Genomic DNA, 21,543 nt, shown 5'->3' on the forward strand with positions numbered 1-21,543 from the left:
ATAATTCTGTTCCATATGCCGTTGGCAAGGTATACAGCTTGACAGGATGTGGTTTAAAAAAAAGACAGGGTATAAGTTTTATGTAAACAATTTACTTTCAACAATGTACAGATCCAAGCAGTGATAACCGTCAACCATCATACAAACGTCATTACAAAATTACTACAGTACAATATAGATTCTTCGCATGATCCAAAATATTTGGTGGCCCCAAAATGATTAACCTTAAATTCTCAAAATTTAGCAGCTTATCAAAAATGACAACCAAGTCTCTATTCAAAATGAACTTTTTTTTTTTTTTTTTTTTCTTATGTGAAGCATGAAGGCTGAAGTTTACATGGCTTCAGAAGTTAGGTGCTAAGAAAACTTTTTTTTCCTTCTTCCACTCAAGGAGACATTCTAAAAATTACAGTAGTCTGTGCAGTATTAAGAAAAATGTAAAGCTTTAAACTTTTACGTCTTTACATGAATTGTCAACGTTTAGTTCTTAACTTCAAATATGTTCTTATCAATAACCTATTTACTTCACTATGTGCAAATTTCTTCACCAGCCTACCCCAATGCCTATTTAACAATAAGTCACCAGTTAAATTTCAAGGCATCATCACAGTGTAAGTGTTGCATGCGCTTGTAAGTCATTTTAATAAACAAGTCACATTTTCATCTTCGCTAATTTCTTTTAATATATCTTGGTTTTCTTTGCCCCAGTGAACTTTCCATTAGAATGATCAGGCCCAAACAGGCAAAAGTTACAAAGTTCCTGGTGGATTACTCTGGACTCTGTAAGCTGGTGTAGGAAGTCTTGAGCATCACAGCAGAGAAGCCTTAAACTTACATGGAGCCTAAATGGCTGTCTGGGCAGTCTTAGTCAAACTTCTTCAGTATGGGAGATTCAAACAACAAAAAAGGCATACATATTTAAAATAAAAGTGATAAATAAATAAAATAAAAACAGTAAACACAAACCTCCTGAGGTTCCTATGACAAAAATATATGCACATAAAAAAACAACACTTAACAGTGGACTTAATCTGCAACAGCACAATAGCAACAAATGTACCATTTATATTTGTTTCTTTTGTTTTGGTGATTTTGTGTGACTGTAGCACATGAACTGAATTAAACCATGCCTGACACCAGGGATGGAATGTAACAAAGTAACAAAACACACACACACAAAAAAAAAAAAAAAAAAAAAAAAAAGATTATTTCTAAACAAAGCTACACAGCCATACAGAGGAATGGCCAAAAAAATGACCAAAATTGTACCTAATGATATCCCATGATGTTTCTAGTTGTTCTAATCTTCATCACTTCACAGTCTTTACATGAAAATTCTGTTGTGGGTTGTTTTACCATTAAAATAAAAATGAATTGTTGAATGTTAAACCATTTTGTTTTAATACCACTTGTTACATTTGAACATTTACAGATTTTAAACAGAAATATAGCAGCATAATGTATTTGAAAAAGTTTTCAGTCATTGTTGCACCTCCTAAGGACTGTGGAAAAACTAAGTTTGCAACATAGTTGTCACATTGCCACTCAGAAATGTAGTGTAGTACTTAGGAAGGGAAACAATGCTCATAAAAAAAACAGTGCTTTACGCTATGTAGGGATAAGTTCATCTTCATAAGTATATAAATAAATATATATGTTTTGTTAGCATTTTAAAAATTTACAAGGAGGTGGCTTACAGAACAAAAAAATACTGAATGAAGATCACTCTGACCAGCAGAGCTGTCTGTCTGGCTGGCATTTTAAGTCTCCCGTTTCATCATGGGATATGATCAGGTGATATTCACAACAAAGGACTAAAACGAAAACACATGCCAGATTAATAGTCCAAGATTCACAGTAAATAACTTATTTAAGCTAAATGGTTAAAGGGAACGTCCCACTGCTGATTTCAAACATCAGGAAACCAGTAAGGTGGGTTAATAAGAACTGTCGTAAATCCTTCTTAAATTATTTTACTACCCACTCACTTAATGTGGGTGATAATAGGGCCACCAACATGCACAAATCAAAACATCTGCGTACCCGGCTTGAAACATCCAACCAAAACTGGCAATACGAGAATCTATGATATCATGCCATTCACAAAACCAAAACTAAATAGACAGATATACCAATATAGAAAATAAGCAGTCTGGAACTGACAGCCAAGGACTGCAACAAACCAATAGGACAACTTTCTTGTTTCGAGTTGCATTGGGGGGGAAAATAAAAATAAAAAATCATTTGCAGAAGCCCAGTCTACGTTTTCCAGCACTGATTAGTACTGACTTGGCTCTGGCACTGAAGAAGAGTTTGCAAACACCACAGAATACCTAGAGGGCCTACCGCTACGCCTTATACCTCACGACCACAACAACACGTACGCAGCCACGCCGACCACATCAAACCCTGCTTCCGCTAAACGTCTGTGTGAGTTCACGCCAGCACGTCCCGGCAACAAAACCGCTCGGCACTCTGCAGCACAGAGAGGTGTTAAAGATCACAAGGACAGACAAGCACATGGGTGAAACAAAGCAGGTGGCAAATCTTATCTCAGGGCAATGCAAACATCTCACAATAATGCGCACAATCACACATACACACCACTGTACTGGACTGATCTGATGCATAGCCTCACTGCTCCTCACAGTTGTGTGGCTTTCCATCTTAGTGTTAAAGACAAGAGTCACCTCTGACAACAGTAAGAATTGTAAAGTACGCCTCATGGGTATAAGGGTTTGTCACACTATAGACGGTTGCCCATTTGAAATGATGGGGATTGTAACGCCCTCAGTTCTGGTCACAGGGTGAACTCTGTGATTGCAAGTTTATTATTATTTGTTTGGATTAATATTCATATTCATTAACCCGCTACTGTTGTGCCCTGTCTTGCAATTAACCATAGCATAAAAATTGTAACTAAAAACCAAGGGTCTGTCTGCATTATTTAAGTTGCTTCATTTTCATGCAGTCTAATTTTTACCTTCCACCCCACAACCCTCATGCTTATTATCTTATGGTGCACACACGCCTAACTATTAGAACCCCGACCCAATCCCCTTCATTTAACTCTTAAGGTATATATCAGCTGATGCATATAGACTTGGAACTAAATATACCTTATTTTCCTCTAGGCACTTCCTTTAGATTCAACTTAAACATATGGGTTTTCACCAAAACAAGATATCTAATTATCATATCTGTCCCCCTTATTTGCACAACAGGGTGATACGGATTTAAGATGACAAGGTCAAATTATAAGAGCTTAATCTTTTTCCATCCTTTCGAATGAAACGTTTTCCACCATTGCCAAGTTGGCTTGGTGCTTGTTTAATTTTTCCTGTTTTTTTCTTCTTTTTTTTTTAAATGATGATTCCCACCATGTTGCATCATTTAATGATGCAAATAACACCTCCCTCCCACCCCATCTGGAAGGGTTTTTTTGGGGGGCCGAGCACCCCCCCTTTATCCCCAGCCAGACCACCCTTCCCCCCAGTAAAGGGCAACATGTTCCCTGGGTATAAGAGGTTCCCTGTCAGCTCCCATAGTGAATGACCTGCAGAAAAAGAAAAAGGAGTATTAAAACACTTTACCATTCACAGCTCAAAAAAAAAAATAAAAGGAAACACTTTAACAACATAATGTAACTCCAAGTCAATTACACTTCTGTGAAATCAAATGGTCCACTTAGGAAGCAACACTGATTGACGATCAATTCCACATGCTGTTGTAAAAAAATGGAATGGACAACAGCTGGAAATTACAGGCAATAAGCAAGACATCCCCAATAAAGCTGTGGTTCTGCAGGTGGTGACCACTTCTCAGTTCCTATACTTTCTGGCTGATGTTTTGAATGCTGGAGGTGCTTTCACTCTAGTGGTAGCATGAGACGGTGACTACAACCCACACAAGTGGCTCAGGTAATGCAGCTCATCCAGGATGGCACATCGATGCAAGCTGCGGCAAGAAGGTTTGCTGTGTGTCAGCGCATGTCCAGAGCATCAAGGCACTACCAGGATGGGTGTGTAGGGTGTTTTAGTAGCCTAGTGGGTAACACACTCGCCTATGAACCAGAAGACCCAGGTTCAAATCCCACTTACAACTATTGTGTCCCTGAGCAAGACACTTAACCCTAAGTTGCTCCAGGAGGCACTGTCCCTGTAACTACTTTATTGTAAGTCGCTCTGAATAAGGGCGTCTGATAAATGCCATAAATGTAAATGTACCAGGAGTCAGGCCAGTACATCAGGAGATGTGGAGGAGGCCGTAGGAGGGCAACAACCCAGCAGAAGTAACGCTACCTCCACCTTTGCGCAAGGAGGAACAGGAGCACTGACAGATTGTTACCCACTAGGCTACTGCAAAATGACCAAAATGACCACAAATGTGCATGTGCCTGCTCAAACAGTAAAAAAAACAGACTATGTGGTATGAGGGCCCAACAGGTGGGGGTTTAGCAATCTGCTGGATTGGTAGTGGGTCAGTATTGGTGTTGGGTGGCATTTCTTTGGGGGGCCGCACAGCACTCCATGTGCTTGCCAGAGGTAGCCTGACTGCCATTAGGTACTGAGATGAGATCCTCAGACCCCTTGTGAGACCATATGCTGTTGCGGTTGGCCCTGGGTTGACCCTAATGCAAGATAATGCTAGACCTCATGTGACTGGAGTGTGTCAGCAGTTCCAGCAAGACAAAGGCAGTGATGCTATGGACTGACCTGCCCATTCCCCAGACCTGAATCCCATTGAGCACATCTGGGACATCATGTCTCCCTCAATCCACCAACACACCATGACTGAGCCTCATTTTGACTTGTTTTAAGGACATTACATCAAAGTTGGATCAGCTTGTAGGGTTTTTTCACTTTATTTTTTTGTGAGACTCCAAATCCAGACCTAGTAGCCTAGTGGGTAAGACACTCGCCTGTGAACCAGGAGACCCAGGTTCTCAGAGATAAACGGGTTCAAGGGCAGTTTTCCAGTGCTGCTAATGCCATTCCAAACCAGTGGGCTTTCGGAATAAAATACACATGAACCAGGAAGGAACACTTGCTAGTTATCTGTAGCTGCTGGTGGAAGAAGAACCAACCAACCCATCAGCCCATGCAAAAGTCTTGTTAGTAGTAATCTTAGTGTGCATAAAAACTTAGACCTACCCCAAAAAATGGCCTGTAGCTATGGTTAGACTCCATAGAAGGCTGCAAGTCGCTCCTTCAGAGGCAGAGGAAACTGATCAGAGAACCTTCTCCAGTTTTCCTCTCCCACCTGGTTCTTAAAACCATGGAGGATCTGATAAAACACACAGGCCCACCATACATGTTAACACAACAGGATATGTTCAGTAGGGACCTTTTCGGGTTTAACTTGGTCAGCAGTCCTTCATGTGAGAACAGTGTTTTATACAGACATCATGGTCTAGCCTTTACCTTGTAGAACATGTCTCTCAGATCATCCTTAGGGTTCACCCATGAGGCGACTGCATCACAGAAAAATATAAAGTCCTGGGGGGAGACAATGTAAACCAAAAACTGAGTTAAAGCTGAATTAAAGCTTTACACAAAAGACCTGGCACGACACAAAGGTACCCAAATAGACAATGTGGAAATTCTTAGACCTCACCTGCACCACCCCTCCAGGGTTGACCGTGATCATGGTGCAGATTCCACGAAAGGCAGAGTCTTTCTCTTCATTGTCTCTTATATTACGCAGAGAGGTGCACCTGCCAATTGAAACAGCCATTTTTTTAAAAACACAGGGCCAATCAGAGGCTCCTGATTCATTAAATATAAAGTCCTCAGAGCACCTTTAACATACGTTACACTCAGTAGTTAATGCATATTTAAATGTTCAGGTTTAGCATTCCCAAATTTACTTTTACAATGGCATGCCACTGCCTATATCTACTCATTTATTTCCCTAATTTTAACATAATATGGATACATAATTGACAACGCACCATAATAACTAATAACAATTACTTGTAATATAATTAGATAAATATGTTATATAGGTCTACTGGCTCTGATGTCTTTAAATAAACTTATTTGCTTCAGTAATTTGTAACATTTTCAAAAACACATGCAAAAAACACAGCATTATTAAACATATTTAAACCCATATAAACCTGACTATCACACCACTGGAATAATTCCTTATTTAAAACAGAATTGCAATGCTTAACATAAAAGTAATGGTCTCTATAGCACCTTTAATTAAACCAATGTTTTTGCTCTGAGTAGGGAACTGGGGAATGGAATACTGGGATAGACATGCAGCTGGAAGATCATACGTTCGGTAAGGGGTTGGATTCTTTAAATGCTCTTCTAAGCATTTTAAACAAGCTGTTTTATCCCCCTTCCCCCTCAAACCAGCAAGCATGTGACCAATATTATCCCATGCATTCAATTAGTAGTTAGATAGTGACAATAAACAACGACAAAAAAAACTGAACAAAAAGGAAAAAAAGTCAAATCAATGTAGAATACATGAAGGTGCTACTGAGGCAAATTAAACAACAAGACCTAAAAGGGACAGGATTAGTTACATGATTGGCAATGATTACAGACTGATTCATACAAAACAGAAAAGAGCTGACAGAGAAAGAAAGACAGAAGTGAAAGCAAGAGAGCAAGATAAAAAAGAAAGAAAGGTGGACAGATGAGCAATAGAGAGGGACAGGAAGAGAGAGGGACAGAGAGGAGGAAATGAATGAAATAAAAGATTGAATAATACACACCAGGGTCTTATAAACTGCTGTAGCATGGGTGCCACCTCTTGAGGACAAACGTAACCAAGACGACCAATTGTTATTGCTAAGGTAACGCAATCACGGTTATACACCACCAAACGCCAACCAAGACATGAGCGAATGAGAGGGAGGGGGAGGAGAAAACATAAAGAAAAAACAAACAAACAAACAACTCAGAAACAGAAATCAACAGAATCTGTGTATGATAATAAACACAAGATTTTCCTACTGTTCTTACAGCCCCAGAATAAATGGGGAGAAATTAAAATATGGCAATCTAAAAAACAAATCGTTTAAGGGAGAACTCTCAGAAAACACTTGTCCACACAACGGCAAAAGCCACTTTTTGATAAATAGGCACAACTATCTTCTGGTGCTCATGTATTTACTTTTTTCTAATCAATTCTGTTGCCAAAAATCAAGATCTGGTTTGGCTATGCACATTTATACAAAAGGCTTATTGACTAGTAATGTCTCCATGCTGGGCTTTCTGAGTCTTTCTCCCTTAAACTCGTAAGGGTTAATTTTTTTGGTAAGAAAAAATGCAAATGTATATTTTTTCTCTTTTCTTGAAAAGAAAAACAGATTAAGCTAAAGCCAACTACATGGAGAAGGACTAGATTCCATCAGGTTCATATGAAGCACAGAGGAGACCTAAGTTTAAGAGACACAGAACTATGCAACATTCTCATTAAAAACAGGCATTTATGAACAGTCCAATGACACATGCAGAAAGCAGATGATAGGCTTATTAGAGAACAGAGTTCAGTGCAGGATAATCTGATCCACAAGTATGGAAAACAGGACTGTGGTGGGGCCTGTGACAACACCCACTTGAAATGAGAATTACTAACATTAAATTAAAATTTGATACAGAATGTCTGAAGCCAAGACATGTGCCGTTTTTATACAGCAAAATATTAAATGGAACAAATAGGAGTATTTGGATTACAGTCTGCATTGATATCATTGATTTATATGTTATTTAACATATTATTTAACTAAATAATATACACTTTAAAATAATCTTTCAAGTTGGGGGAGGGGGATCAGATATCCTGCATCAAACATTTGCCATCCTTAACTAAACAACATTCAACATCTATTTGCAGATATGCATTCACATTTAAAACAGTAACTAAAAACAGATAGAAATAAACTGAGAAATAAACTGACACATTGACAAACAGGAACACATCTAAAAGTAGTGTGCCCTAGTTTCCCTCTTGGGTGTGTTAAAGAGGTTACACTTCACCCTTATACTTTCGAGATTCAACTGAGGCAGCCATTGTGGCTAAAACTGGCATTTTATAAAAAAAAAAAAAAAAAATACATAGGAAAATAAGAGTGGAGTGTAACTGTGAGGTTGTCTGCTAGATAGGTGCTATACATTTCTTGCAGCACAAACTGTGCTTAAGATTGAATTAGATATTATTCTCAGGTCAGCAATGGTTATTTATGACTTTTATGTTAAATAAGCATTCAGTGATATACCGTGTATGCACATAAGATACATAAAAGATTAAATGTAAGGTTAAAACATGACGCACTATTCAGCAACTATTTCCCTCTTTTTCAATTAATTAAAAAGATTTTTAAACACCAGTTTATTTTACATTTCAACCATTTCAAACTCCAAGAATGGACACTTAAAGGGGTTGCTCAGTTGGACAACAGGCAGTTATTGACAAATTAAGAAATCCAGTTTTCATATGGTTAAGATAGAATCTGAACACCTTTGCTTTAGGTGTCTTATGATGGGCATAACAAAACCACTAGCAATCCCTGCAAGTTCCATGCTCAGGAGTTGAGATTAATAGCCACTGCAGAGTTGGGTTTTGCTAGGGTTTAGGTAGGCCTCCCTGCTAGATGGGCTGCCTCTCTAGCACCCCTAGTGGTACCTGTGTTTTCCAGCAGTGTCTTTGGTGTGTTGGGTCTGTTTATGATCTCTATCAGCTGATGTAATACCATGGCAATATAGGGTTGCATATCAGCACCTGAATGAAAACAAAATTTAGGTTAGAACCTGGTTGTGCATGTTTCCTTTCATTTTAATGAAAGGATTTTAATTAATTAAAAAAAGATCTATATTTACCCATTTGAATAGAAATTTCACCAATAGCCCAGGTTGCATTGTTGCATACAGAAATTAACTCCGGGTTCAGATTTGTGCCCAGTATGGGCATGAAATCAGCTTGAACAAGACACAAGGGGAATTTTTTTTTTTTAATGTTTACACATATTGTGGGAATATTTATGGGTCAATGGAAGCAAACATACCAATACAAGGCTTGACGTGTTGGAAACAGGCCTTTGTCAGATCTCCAAGAAGAGCAAAGGAACTTTGACGAACCTCTGGCATTTTATCCTGTAGCCAATTGAGCAGAAGAAGTGAAATGAACACTGAAACCACAAAGAGAAATTATGGCTGAAACAGCTCATTCAGGTGTGACCGGTCTCTGCGGACCATCTCCATGGTTACCTGCATGCACTGGTACATGAGGGTGAGAATGTTGCTACGGGCAACCAGCTGCTCAATATTCCCACCGAGACCCTCTGCCAGTCCACTGAGCAAATCCAGAGCCACAATCATAAAGTCCTTATCAGGAGCCTCATACTGATCCGGCTGTGAGTTGTGGAGCTGAGGGGATGGGGGGGATGGTGACAAATAGTTATGCTAAGAATAGAATATTTGCATATGAATTGTTTTTTATCAAAAATATGTCTTTATTTGTATCTCACCATAGCCTGGGCAAGAGTTTTCTGAACTAGGTTCACACAGCGTTGGTAGACAGGTTCACAGTAGGGCAGGAACCCACTCTGTAGAGCAGTGGCCACAGATGAGAGGCACTAAAAGATACAGAGACACCACTGGTTAAACAAAGACAAGACTTTCAGACATGATTATAAATCATTGGTCAAGGCAGACCTCAAGGAGAGGGAACAAGTCTTTATCTTCATCCTTCAACTGGTTCCATTTTTGAATCAGTGGTGGCATTAGCATCTGGATATATTCCTTCAGGAAAAATTAATAAATAATTATTAATGTATAACAAAAACCCTCACTGAATCGTAGATATCCCTCCTTAGTATTAAAAAAAGAAAAAAAACGGGGTACATGAGGTTTGTTGTTACCGGTTTGTTGAGGTGGTGGCCCACAGAATCTGCCAGTGTACCAATGGCATCATAGAGAATAAGCAGGTTCTTGTGTTGGTACTTGCTGAAAGCGAACACCAGTGTGTCCAGGATGTAGGCTAGGTACGGAACCAATTCTGTGCAAGCCTCCTCCTCCAGAGTGGCAAAGGCACTGTTACACAAAAAGATCCAAAAGGGTGTTATATCCTGCTTATCTGAAGATGCATCAGCCCCTCGCCTTTTCAGTTACCCACCTGCAAGCAGCCTCCTGTACACGCTTGTTGCCATCCAGGATGCGTTTGAGCAGCTCGGTCATGAGAGGTTTGAGGTACGTGTCAGGCGGCTGACTGACCACCCAGTGTGCGTAGCGGCTGAGTGTCCAGCATGTGATTGAGCGGACCAGTGCTTTCTTATCTGACAGACACTGCACCAGGTGAGGGATCAGTTCCGGCAAATATGGAATCATGCCTTGCATACAGCCTGGGACAGACAATTGTTTATATTTCAACATCATGTAGAACCAGCTGGTATTTACATTTACGGCATTTATCAGACGCCCTTATCCAGAGCGACTTACAATCAGTAGTTACAGGGACAGTCCCCCCCCTGGAGACACTCAGGGTTAAGTGTCTTGCTCAGGGACACAATGGTAGTAAGTGGGATTTGAACCTGGGTCTTCTGGTTCATAGGCAAGTGTGTTACCCACTAGGCTAATGTATGCGGTGCATTACTCACCCTCCGCAATAGCCCCCAGCACCAGTATGCCAGACTCTTTGATGACCCAGTCAGGGTGAAACAGCAGTTCTTTAAGCAGTGGCAGGAGATGAAGCAGGAGGTCATCACGAAATACATTGGCAAGAACATCCAGAGCTGCAGCAGAGCACTTCCCTACAGAAAGGCACACAAAGTTTGTGAGAGAAATTGTAATTTAAATGTCATTTATAATTGCATATCTGTATGTATTTATGATCACTCACTCAAATTCCAGTCTGAAATGGTATCGTCATCATCCAGATCATCTTCATCATCATCTTCGTCTTCAATACCATCTGCCTCATGTTGCTGGGCAACTGTGCGTGATCGGTGGAAGCGTGGCCGAATATCCTGCTCATTATCTGGGATGGCCTCATCCTCCTCCACATCGCCCTGGCAACACAAGCACAGACACGGACAGCAATTCTTCAGCTTTGAGGCCGAGAGAAAAGGGAAGTCAAAAGCTAACAAGGAGCAGGGAGGACCTTTAGCAGGATAATATCGATCTCAGAGTACTTCATCTTACTGACAAGGACTGGAGTCAACCTGCAGTATGAAACAAAGGCATAATTAATCACAGCATACAAAGACTTAGCATCTAAGAACCTCATTCACCTGAAACCACATGAAAGCTGCTGGTCCATTGTGGAGAAACACTCCGTGGGTTACATTAATATATGGAGGTAAAGGTGCTTTGACAAGTGTGTGTGTGTGTGTGTGTGTGTGTATATTATATGGAGACTGATTAACTCATTACAACAAGAATGTGTGAAAACACTTTAGTAACGAGGTACTCACTTGGACAGATGTCCACACAGCACCTCTTTACATACAGGCTGCTCTGCAAGCGTGAGCCAGAACTCACAGGCCTCTAGAGCCACATTCTCATCCTGGTCCTGAGTGCGCTGCAGCATGTACTGTTCAACAGGGTAAGGAAGCATTATGGAAAAAGGTAAATTTGCCATACCGCTGCAGAAGTCCACAATATGGCATCTTTGTACCTATTTCAGTCTCTTTTCTTCCACCTGCAGCTAACTGTTGGAAAACACTGACGACTACCCCAGTATGTGTGGATAAGCTCATCTAATGGGTAGGGCTCTAACTAACAACTAATTTGATAGGAGTCTACAATCAATTAGTCATATTATAAATTGCATATTTATAAAATGGCTCCTATTTAGCTACTAGATTTACATATAGCTTAAGAAGTAATAGACAAGAAAACACCTTGCCAGGATTGACAATGAGGGAAAATGCCTTTCTTTTTCCTTCCACCATCTGAGAGGGTTTTCCTTTGTGGATATTGCTGGCTCTGTGAAGAACATCTTAACTCCCTCTCACCATTTTGAAGTTGTAAATAATTGTTTTCTTCTTACATTAACAATGATGCCTGATTTTTGGCCACCCTTGTTCTACTTTTACCTGTCGATAAACACTATTGCGACAGAGTGGCATACAGCAGACATCCCAACTCTCCCTACAGTTACGGGAGTCTCCGGATATTGATAACGGCTCCCTGAATTGAATAAAATATCCTGGAAACTAGAGCAAGAGGGTGTGACTCCGGGGGGATAAACTCCCTTAAATGAGTCTTGGGATGTCTGCGTATTGATGCACTCTATTGTAAGGCCAAAGTACTGCACGGGTAGAATGGATGGAAAAGTTCTCAAGCTGGTTACAGACTGAACAAGTAAAACGTGGTGAGTGCGCCTGAAGAGCAATTTTTGAATGTTGATGAACTTTGAGATGCATTGAGGTGCAGTCATGAGAAACAAAGCATTGTTGTTGGGTCAAAAGAAGATAGAGGACAGGTCGATTACAGCGATATTGAGACTGGTACAGAGACTGAAACTGGGTTCTGAAGGTCAGTGCCTTACCTCAATGATGTTGTGCATGTGAGGGAGAAGTCTATCCATCCGGACCTCTAGCAGCATTACAAGTGCTCTGCAGACATTCTTCCTCACCTCAGACTCCTCATCGCCAGCCAGTGCAAACAGATTCTGGGCAAAGAGAGCATAGTAGAGAGAGAGTGAAGTGATTGTCACATGTGATACACATTTAACCCATCACCCTGAGTGAGCAGTGGGCAGCCATGACAGGCGCCCGGGGAGCAGTGTGTGGGGACGGTGCTTTGCTCAGTGGCACCTCAGTGGCACCTTGGCGGATCGGGAATCGAACCGACAACCTTCTGATTACAGGACCGTTTCCTTAACCGCTAGGCCACCACTGCCCCCACATCAAGTCTGATGTTAGCAGAAGTTCTTAACCACATTGTTTACTAAAAAAGTAAACTACAGTGTGCAAAACAAATTGCTTTCAATTACACGTCATTATGATATGTTTGTAGCTTATACTAAGGGGGGGGGGGGGGGGGGGGGGGGAGCAGAGGTTAGAAGTGATCTGAGAAGTCATTAGATGGTTCAATCATGCAGACAGCAGCAAATTAGGAACACAAGGTAATTCTATAGGAACAAGAGATGTGTCAAGACCAGACCCCTCACCTCTATAAAAGGATCAATGTGAAGCATCAGAGCCTGAGTCCGACTGATGATGAACTGGTTCACACAGGCAATGGCATGAGACCTGCAACAGGAAATTATCAAATATTTCATAAATATTATCTGTGGGGCAAATAAGGTCAGTGTATTAAACAGAACAGCCTACCTGATCTTTGGACTACTGTGCTTGAAGAACTGAAGAAATTTGGGAATCATGACATTAAGAGGGCGGTCCAGCATGTCACTGTCCAAAATCTCAGCCGAATCCTCACAGATCTTTTGCAGTGCTCCAAAAGCACCCTGGACGGAAGAGCAACTTTTAAAACTACATTCTCTAAACCTGCCCATCAATTATCTTTTATCCAGAGCACATTTACAAAACATGCCAAATTGAACAAAAACGTAAATGCAGTTGATGTTTTTGTGTATCATCATCATCATCATCATGAGCACTTATCTGCATCCATTTACATATCACAATCTATGTTCATTAACGGCAAAATGGATCCGAGGCTCATTTACAAATTCAGTTTGACTGAATATATGTTAATCACAGCAAGTCTGGTGTAAATATGCTGATTATATCTTAAAAATCTAGCCAATATTACCCAGTCATAATTCACAATTTTAACCCACTTCAAGTTTGCTTTTGGAGATTGCACAACACATTTGCAAATTCTTGCAAAAATGGGAATAACTTTCAGTCTCCAAGTGTCTTACACCAAGTTCATAGTCACCTCTGCTCCTCATGAAGACTGCCGGCTTTACAGCTGTCATAAATCTTCATCTTAAAACTGCCCCCAGCACACCTAAATAAAGCCAACAGCACCGTTCTATAAATGTTTAGTCCTGCACCTGTCCTGGCTTTTTATAGAATGAGGGAGGGGCCCTCACAACATACTATACTGACTCAGTGATGGTGGTAATGGAAGCAATTCAGAACATATACACAGATTATACATCAACCACAGGGGTGGCTAACCAGGTAAACAGAGGTGGAAAATCTGCAGTAATTTGTTCAGTCATGGTATATGAAGATGTGCTAGGTAAAGAAAAGATCTAGGGGTTTATGCATGGATCGAAAGGCCATTACAGCTTCATGGTTGTTTCACATAAGGTCATAAGATCTCATACAACTACAGTTATTGTTGCTGCCCAATCAGCATCTATGAATAATGGTGACTGTCACTCTACTGTTTCCACAGTGAAGATAAAGGTCCAGGTCCAATTTAAAAATAGACACTTCAACTAATCTCCATGAAAGTAAAGTGATTGTCGTTGTGAAACACAGAACACGGTGCACACAACGAAATTGGTCCTCTGCTTTTAACCATCACCCTTGGTGAGCAGTAGGCAGCCGGGGAGAAGTGTGTGGAGACGGTGCTTTTCTCAGTGGTACCTCTGCAATTCGGGATTCGAACTCGGCAACCTTCTGATTACGGGTCTGTTTCCTTACCCTCTAGGCCACCACTGCCCCACCATGCTCTCCATGATACAGAAAGTAAATATGAGCAACCCTCCACATCATAGACACATCTTTTTCAAATGCCAGGACAGAGATGGCTTTAATTATAACATTATAAGTGAGAAACTACTGACGTTTTAGAACCTTTAAAGCAAAAGCATGGTTTCCTGTTTATGAATTAAACCCAGTACTGGTTTAAAAGAGATCTTCAATTGAAAATATAATATAGCTTCACTCATATATTTCACAATCCGTCTGTCAGATGACTAAGCAAAATCTTTTTCAGCCTGAAGTTCGACAGGGACAAGGCCTTACAATGTACCGCCAACACCTGAGCAGGAAACCTCAGTCACCCAAAAACAGCATGCACTTTGCCAGGGTAATGCACTAATTATCAACAGATTGTAAAGGCCTTGTGCCGCTACAGACGTCCTGTTGTACTGCTCCTAAGATAATTAACTTAAGCTGTTCCCACAGATTTGCAGCGTCAGAAGACGTTCAAAAGGATGAAATGCTCAGGACACAATGAAAGGTCACATTTAGACAACAGACCCTAAATGGTCAAAGATCTGGCCACCGTTTGTCCAGTGGTACACATGTGGCAGAGAAACACTCAACACACAAAGTGGTCACCGAAAGGTAAATGAATGTTACACTATGAGCCTTTTATAGTCAAACAGAAAGTGCTGTTTCCATGGTTAAGGGACAGATGAATCTTTATACAACATTCCTGTAATCACACGTCTGGATCTCCTCAGCAGAAAATAACTGACCCAAATCCCTCATCCTGGGTGAAGAACGAGCTCACCACGTGGCTGCACTGCACACAGAGAAACGTTTTACTCTGGAGCAATTAGAAAATTATCCCAATATACTTGTGTGTGTATCAATCCAATAACTGGTGACCTCTGAGATTCTCATAATGCATTTTACAGCAATCGTATGCTCAGTACAAAACACGGACCTAATAAACTTTGGTACAACAGGTTTGATGATCAGTGATGATCCTGATTGACTCACAGGCTGTAGTGTAAATTAGTAAAGAAGAATAAAACAGCAATTGCTACTGGTAAATGTCACCAGCATGTGTAAACACAAGATGGACAGTCACTTAAATTCACCTGTTTTTCTTAACTCTATAAATGTTTCTAAGGCACATTGTGAAACAGTAACAAATTTTAGTACCAAAGAACAAAACAAGGTGACTTCAAATAATGTGAGACACAGATTGAGATATTTTACATAGGAATCATATTTTCCAGATCTATATGCCCTATGGCACTGTGTTAAAGTCTGGAATAAGTTACATTTAAGTGCAGAATTCTTAAGTAAAATTAAATGAATAGTACGTCCTTGGTTATTAGCAATCACTCTGAATATCATGATCATAACTTTCATGAGTTATAAGGCAAGATACATAATGGGAATGTGCTTTGTTTAACAAACTATTGTCATGGAACAGTTCTAATCATGTTTCCTTCCATTACTTTACTGACCCCAGCTAACATCTGCACCCGGACTCTCATTATAATGTCTCTTCTGTGAAGTACAGAACCATCAGTCGCCTCGTACACATTGTTTTATTTACCGGTCGAGGAAATACCCCAGAGACCGTAGACAACACAGCTCACCCAAGCTATTTTAAGTTCTTGTTGCAAGGGAGTCTTTACCCATGATGCACTTGTGCATGATGGCCACCAGCAATTCATTTCCACAGGGAAAATCTGTACCCTGCAAATACATTTGCATAGAATTAAAAATTATAATAACATATATAGATATCGATGTGTTGGTATGTTGAAAGTACAGGGCGGAAACAAACAAAAAGGTGCTATTGTAACAGGAAAATGTTATTCACTTCACCTGTCATAATGTAGCTTACATACCATCATATTGCATACTATTGTATTACCTTACTGTGGTACTGTTATTGTGTGCAGAGTATCATTATAGTGACGCATGATTCAATCTTAAATTATTCGCAACCCCTTATCTAAAATCTAAATAAAAAAAAAAAAAAACATGCATTCAAATTACAGCAAAAGATTATGAAATATGTGTTTAAAACAAAACCTGAAAGTCAGATGCTGTAAATATAAATGTATACTGCAGTGTACATAGAGGCACTCATTTGGGTGCAGCTATTTCTGCCTGCAGGATGCATAAGCATTTATACACTATTTGTTTTACATAATCTCATGTGGAGGATGAATATTCAGAACATTTGGCAGTATGCATCACACCATGAACAATCTAGGCCTACGAAGTGATGTGTGAATGTCATCGGCTGATGTGAGGATTAAAAACAAACAAAACAAAAAAAAAAAGGCAACTCTGCACTGAGACAGCCCTGCATCGAACCCTGGTTTCATAGCAACAACATGACTGAGCCTCTCACGCAAGCCAGACCACGAGTCAGCACAAACACCAGCAGCTTCATGCGCATTCAACACACCACATGTCTGCACAGACACAGCAGACGGCAGTGTTCCAGCCGGCCAGAGGCAGACACGTACAATCAGTCTAGTGAAAGAAGGGAATCAGGTGAGTTTAGAAGAGAAATCCAGCTTCAGGGAAGTTACACATCAAGAAAACTCAGAAGCATCGGCATACAAAAACATACTAATGTCATTGATGCCCTTTAGATAACATTCCAAACTGCTCTCACTACTGATGCAGAGACATGCATATATTAAAAAATTGAGAAATATAGAAAAAAAATTGAGAAATGAATTTTATCGTGACAGTGCATTTCTTGGTGCCGGTCCCAAGCCCAGGTTAATGGGGAGGGTTTCATCATACATAAAATGTATGCAATCTCGATTGTGCGGACAACCAGACAGGTTGATCCGCTGTGGCGACCCCTAACGGGAGCAGCCAAAGGAGGAAGAAGAAGAATGTGGGAAAATGTGACTTATAACAATCAAATTACATAAACCAGCAAATAAAAATATTGAGAGGCTCAAAAATCTCAAAACTTGTATTATACAAAATATTTAATATGTGAAAACAAGCAATGCACTACATGTCTCCTACATTCCAACTGTTGGATGTGTGTGTGTGTGTGTGTGTGTGTATCTTACTTCACAGGTGTTGTAGTCCTCTGAGTCCAGGAGGAGGCAGAGCTTAGGCAGGAGCTCAGGCCAGTTTTGAAGCTCCCCTTTAGAGGCGATAGTGGTGATCAGAATACCTGAGAAGCAGCACGAGGAGGAGGGGACATAGATAAAGCACAAGCAAACGGCAGAACGATACAAGAAATGGAAGAGGAAGTAAAATGCTGTTACCATGGTAACAGAGTTCACGGATGCTAGAGCTGTTGAAATGCCTAATGTCCATCACAACCAACCCGCCACAACATAGTCAAGGTCAAATTATGCAATGAAGCATATGCTCAATCAACCTCCTGTCTGTGGGTTGATGGCATTCATGTAGATTTCTTCCTTTAGTCAATCCCATTCAAGAACAAAGGCCAGGCAAGGACAAGAGTCAAATAGATCGGCACTGATCTCCCAGACTCATCCACATAAGTGCATGTCCTATTCAACCAGTAATAAATCCAAACAAGCGCCTCGGGCCAACCCAAAAGACGCAGAAAACAACACAGGAGGACTCACCCACAGTTGCACGGATGAGTGGAGATGAGTCGCCAATGTTCTGCAGGCACTCATTCTTGATGAATTCTGAGACGCCGTTGGGGAAGTTCTGGTAGTGAGCTTTTACATTGTTCTTTAGGATGAGTCCACTCAGAGACCGTGTGGGTTCATCTGTGAGGAAAAGATGCTGTTCAAAAAAAGCTGCAACCGGCAGATGAGCGAGATACATACATCTACTTGATGCAAGCACATTAGGTTTAAATGAAGTCACACTGTGCATGCATTGTGAAGACGCTGATGATGCATTTTTGAATGATCTGGGAGTATTTGAGTGACTCTCCTGCAAAACAGATTGTCTAGCAGGACAGATCTCCATATCCAGAAGAGCAAACAGCTAATAAAAATACTGCTTTTGTTTGAGATTAGTAATGAGTTTATCTAGTACACTGATCAAATGTCCATTAAAACAAATTGTCAACGGCAAAAACAAAAAAAAAAAAATGTGTCATTAAATCACAGCAGACAGTTTAAATCATGTGCAGCTTGCACAACTGTTCCAGCAATAAAACAATGCACGTTTCACAATCCAGACATAAAAGCACCTATAAACTTTCTCCCAACATCCAACACGTCACCACTTTTTACACATACAACACACATCAAGCCAGACACCAGGGAATAAATCCATCCATGTTCTATGAGCACAAACAGGTACAGTCTCTTGGACAGGACACACACACACACACACGCATATTATGGACAAAGCAGATTTATCCAATTGTGAATGTCTTCAGATTATGGCACCCAAGAAAAAAAAAAAAAAAAAAAACATGGTCTATAAAAATATATATTAGTTGGACATCTGAAGGCGAGAGAAACAAAGAAACAATTTATTATGGAATGATGTATTCCCCACGCACCAGACAAACTTGATGTCTTTATCAAAACTGACACACTCGCAAGGAAACGAGGAAGTCGCCACAGTTACGCGCTCAGTGCAAAATGAACTAAATAAATCGCTGGCCCTGAGCTTACTTAATCGTGAGACATGCCATCAAGCTGGCAGACGCAGGTTTGACGAGCACCAAGCACTGAGGATTTAAAATTAGCATGACCCATATTCACACAGCGCTACTCTAATTCTCAACAAGGCATGGAAGACGTCTACTGTACCTGAGGCTAAAACGCGGACACGAGTCAGCAATGTGTGTCACCAGAACGCGAATGACTGCGAAACACACCAGGACATAAAAAATGTTGGCCGAGGCCTGTAGTTGAAAGACCTTACGTGGAAAGAACGTACCTTCCGATTTTAATTTTGTGAGAACAAATATCAAGTAGTTGTTGAAGTCTGGATACTGGTTGAGTTGCTCGAGTTTCTGGGATGGATGTCGTCAAGGAAAGATGACGTCAAACCTCTGTGTATTTGTGCATGTGGTGTGGAGCAGGAGGATCTCGGTTTATTGCATTGTATTTTGTGCGCATTACCCGCACAGGTCTGGTACACCTGGTCTAAAACATGTTTTTCTGATCAGCGGTTACGTATTAACATTCGTGTTGATTGGCCTTAGGGGTTCAATATGCAATTGTCTGCAATAAATGAGGAAGACCTCCATCAGTAAAACAGAGCAAGGTCACAAATGGCGGGCGTGTGCTCGGATCTGCCCTCATTGTTCCACGCGTGTAAAGCGCAGCAGCCGGTGAACAATGAGGCGGGGAAGACGCGGCTGCGTTTCAAGGTTACCGTCGCGTCGCCTCGGCGCAGGAGCAGCGACGTCGAGTGACGCCGACCTCCGACGGGCTTGTCGTTTAATCGACGGAGGGGTGGGGGAAACTGGCGCGAAATAAACACGCGCTTTGATCTGCAGCCGACGGGTCGCCGTAAGCAGCCACGCCGCGATCGAAACGAACACTGTAACGCTGACGGTGGCTCCGGGATTCGCCGCCATTCGTTCGGCGGTCTGGGGGGGCAGCATCGCCGCTCCAGCGACGGTCTGCAGGGGCCGATTCCAATTAGTTAACAAAAGGTGTTGCCAGGCAACAAATTAAAAGGCGGAGTGATACGACGTAATCACGCCCAGCGTTTTAATGCCGTGCGCCGGCGGTCGTGAGCGAGGATTATTGAACGTGTTCAAACGGCTCGGACCTACTTTGCGTATTTTATGTAGATGAGGAGGTCGAGTTCACAGTCATAATGGCCATCAAGGCGTTCCCGATACAGCGACACTAGCAACACGTCATTTTAGCAATAAAAAGGTACAAAAGCCAAGCCGCCCTGTAACTATTGGTAGAATGTAACTTAGCTCCATTGTGAATGCAGAGGTAAGCGTCTCCAGCTATTCCGATGACAGCCTGTGTAGCATAAAGGCTCGCGTTTATGTGGCCATTATGTCGCCAGGCGGAAAGGATACTTGTTGGACGGATCTCTGCGTCGTCGTGTCCGGCGACTGGGACTCTTTCAGCAGCTGTAGGATCTGTTGTAGTCCCTGCTCGTCTGGTTTCCATTCGCACTCCATCTTAGTTCGATTGGTTGCTGCATTGGGAAAAGCCGGACAGTCAAAAAAAAAAAAAAACATTAAAACCCTCGCCTCGTGACCTTCGACGACTCTGCCGGGCGACATTAACGGCCAGGCGCAGGTTACGGTTTCTGACCTTACCTGGAAGGCGGGTTTGTCACTGGAACGGTAGACTCTGAACCGTACAGACGCGGGCCCGACGGGGCAGGAACATTCAGTTTTGCAATAAGACCTCCTCATAGGCAGTCATGGCGCATTTACAGCGGCAGCCAGACGTCGGCGCGCCCCGGGTCCTGTCGCCCGCCAGCCTCACGCCCGCTTTTTTTACAGGTGTTTCGTGGGTTTAGTAGCTTCATGTGCCGTGTGTGATGATTTGTGTCGTTTGATGGCTAATGTAATTTAAATAGATACATAAGGTCAAAGAAGAAGGGTCTAAACTCAAATTACAAGCTATATGAGTGAAAAGATTGCGAGAATGTATTTCATGCATTGAAACGGAACCCCACCCTTTGCAAAAGTGTAAGACATAACCAAAATGTGGAAATGGTGCACATACATGTACTCGATTTGTAAATACTTTTCTTTGATTCACTCTTAGTCATTTCACAAGTGATACTGGATGCAACCAGGGGGAAGCGATTAGATTCACCCTGTCCCATTTGAGATCTCAACTGCATCCTATTACAATTACGCAATTTTGTTACAGAATCCAAGAAGATTATAATGGAACCACAGATCAAAACAGTCATAGTATAAAGTACTGTTTTTTTCCGTTATAAAAGCTCTTGGGCTGTTCATTTATAATGTAATGTCCTCAAGACATGGCATTTATTCAGAC

General features: G+C 41.3%; 1 protein-coding gene across 2 annotated transcripts; it reads right to left on the reverse strand.

Moving 5' to 3' along the window:
• Window positions 1-72: 72 nt before the first annotated feature.
• tnpo1 (transportin 1) lies at window positions 73-20,981 on the reverse strand. Of its 2 annotated transcripts, XM_028973994.1 has the most exons (25): window positions 20,847-20,981; window positions 20,601-20,722; window positions 19,493-19,568; window positions 18,211-18,360; window positions 17,680-17,786; window positions 13,298-13,431; window positions 13,135-13,216; window positions 12,511-12,633; window positions 11,432-11,550; window positions 11,119-11,179; window positions 10,858-11,026; window positions 10,616-10,768; window positions 10,135-10,360; window positions 9,881-10,052; window positions 9,675-9,761; window positions 9,488-9,595; window positions 9,228-9,386; window positions 9,026-9,113; window positions 8,841-8,939; window positions 8,647-8,742; window positions 6,734-6,809; window positions 5,617-5,716; window positions 5,424-5,498; window positions 5,154-5,286; window positions 73-3,556 (listed from the first exon to the last, which is right to left on the reverse strand). In XM_028973994.1, the coding sequence occupies exons 2-24, from the start codon at window positions 20,703-20,705 to the stop codon at window positions 5,179-5,181; spliced, it is 2,673 nt and encodes an 890-aa protein (XP_028829827.1). In that variant the 5' UTR covers window positions 20,706-20,722; window positions 20,847-20,981; the 3' UTR covers window positions 73-3,556; window positions 5,154-5,178. The 2 variants fall into 2 exon arrangements, 1 of the variants encoding a protein (XP_028829827.1); XR_003749228.1 differs by lacking the exons at window positions 73-3,556; window positions 5,154-5,286; window positions 6,734-6,809.
• Window positions 20,982-21,543: the final 562 nt, after the last annotated feature.

The sequence above is a fragment of the Denticeps clupeoides genome, chromosome 3 (assembly GCF_900700375.1).
Source record: "Denticeps clupeoides chromosome 3, fDenClu1.1, whole genome shotgun sequence".
Lineage (NCBI taxonomy): Eukaryota > Metazoa > Chordata > Actinopteri > Clupeiformes > Denticipitidae > Denticeps > Denticeps clupeoides.

Coding starts and splice junctions, on each gene's coding strand:
- tnpo1 (XM_028973994.1), bottom strand. CDS start 20,705: ATGGAGTGCGAATGGAAACCAGACGAGCAGGGACTACAACAGATCCTA. Junction 10,053..10,134: donor GTACAGGAGGCTGCTTGCAG/GTGGGTAACTGA, acceptor TTTGTGTAACAG/TGCCTTTGCCACTCTGGAGG. Junction 5,717..6,733: donor CAGCAGTTTATAAGACCCTG/GTGTGTATTATT, acceptor TTCAATTGGCAG/GTGCACCTCTCTGCGTAATA.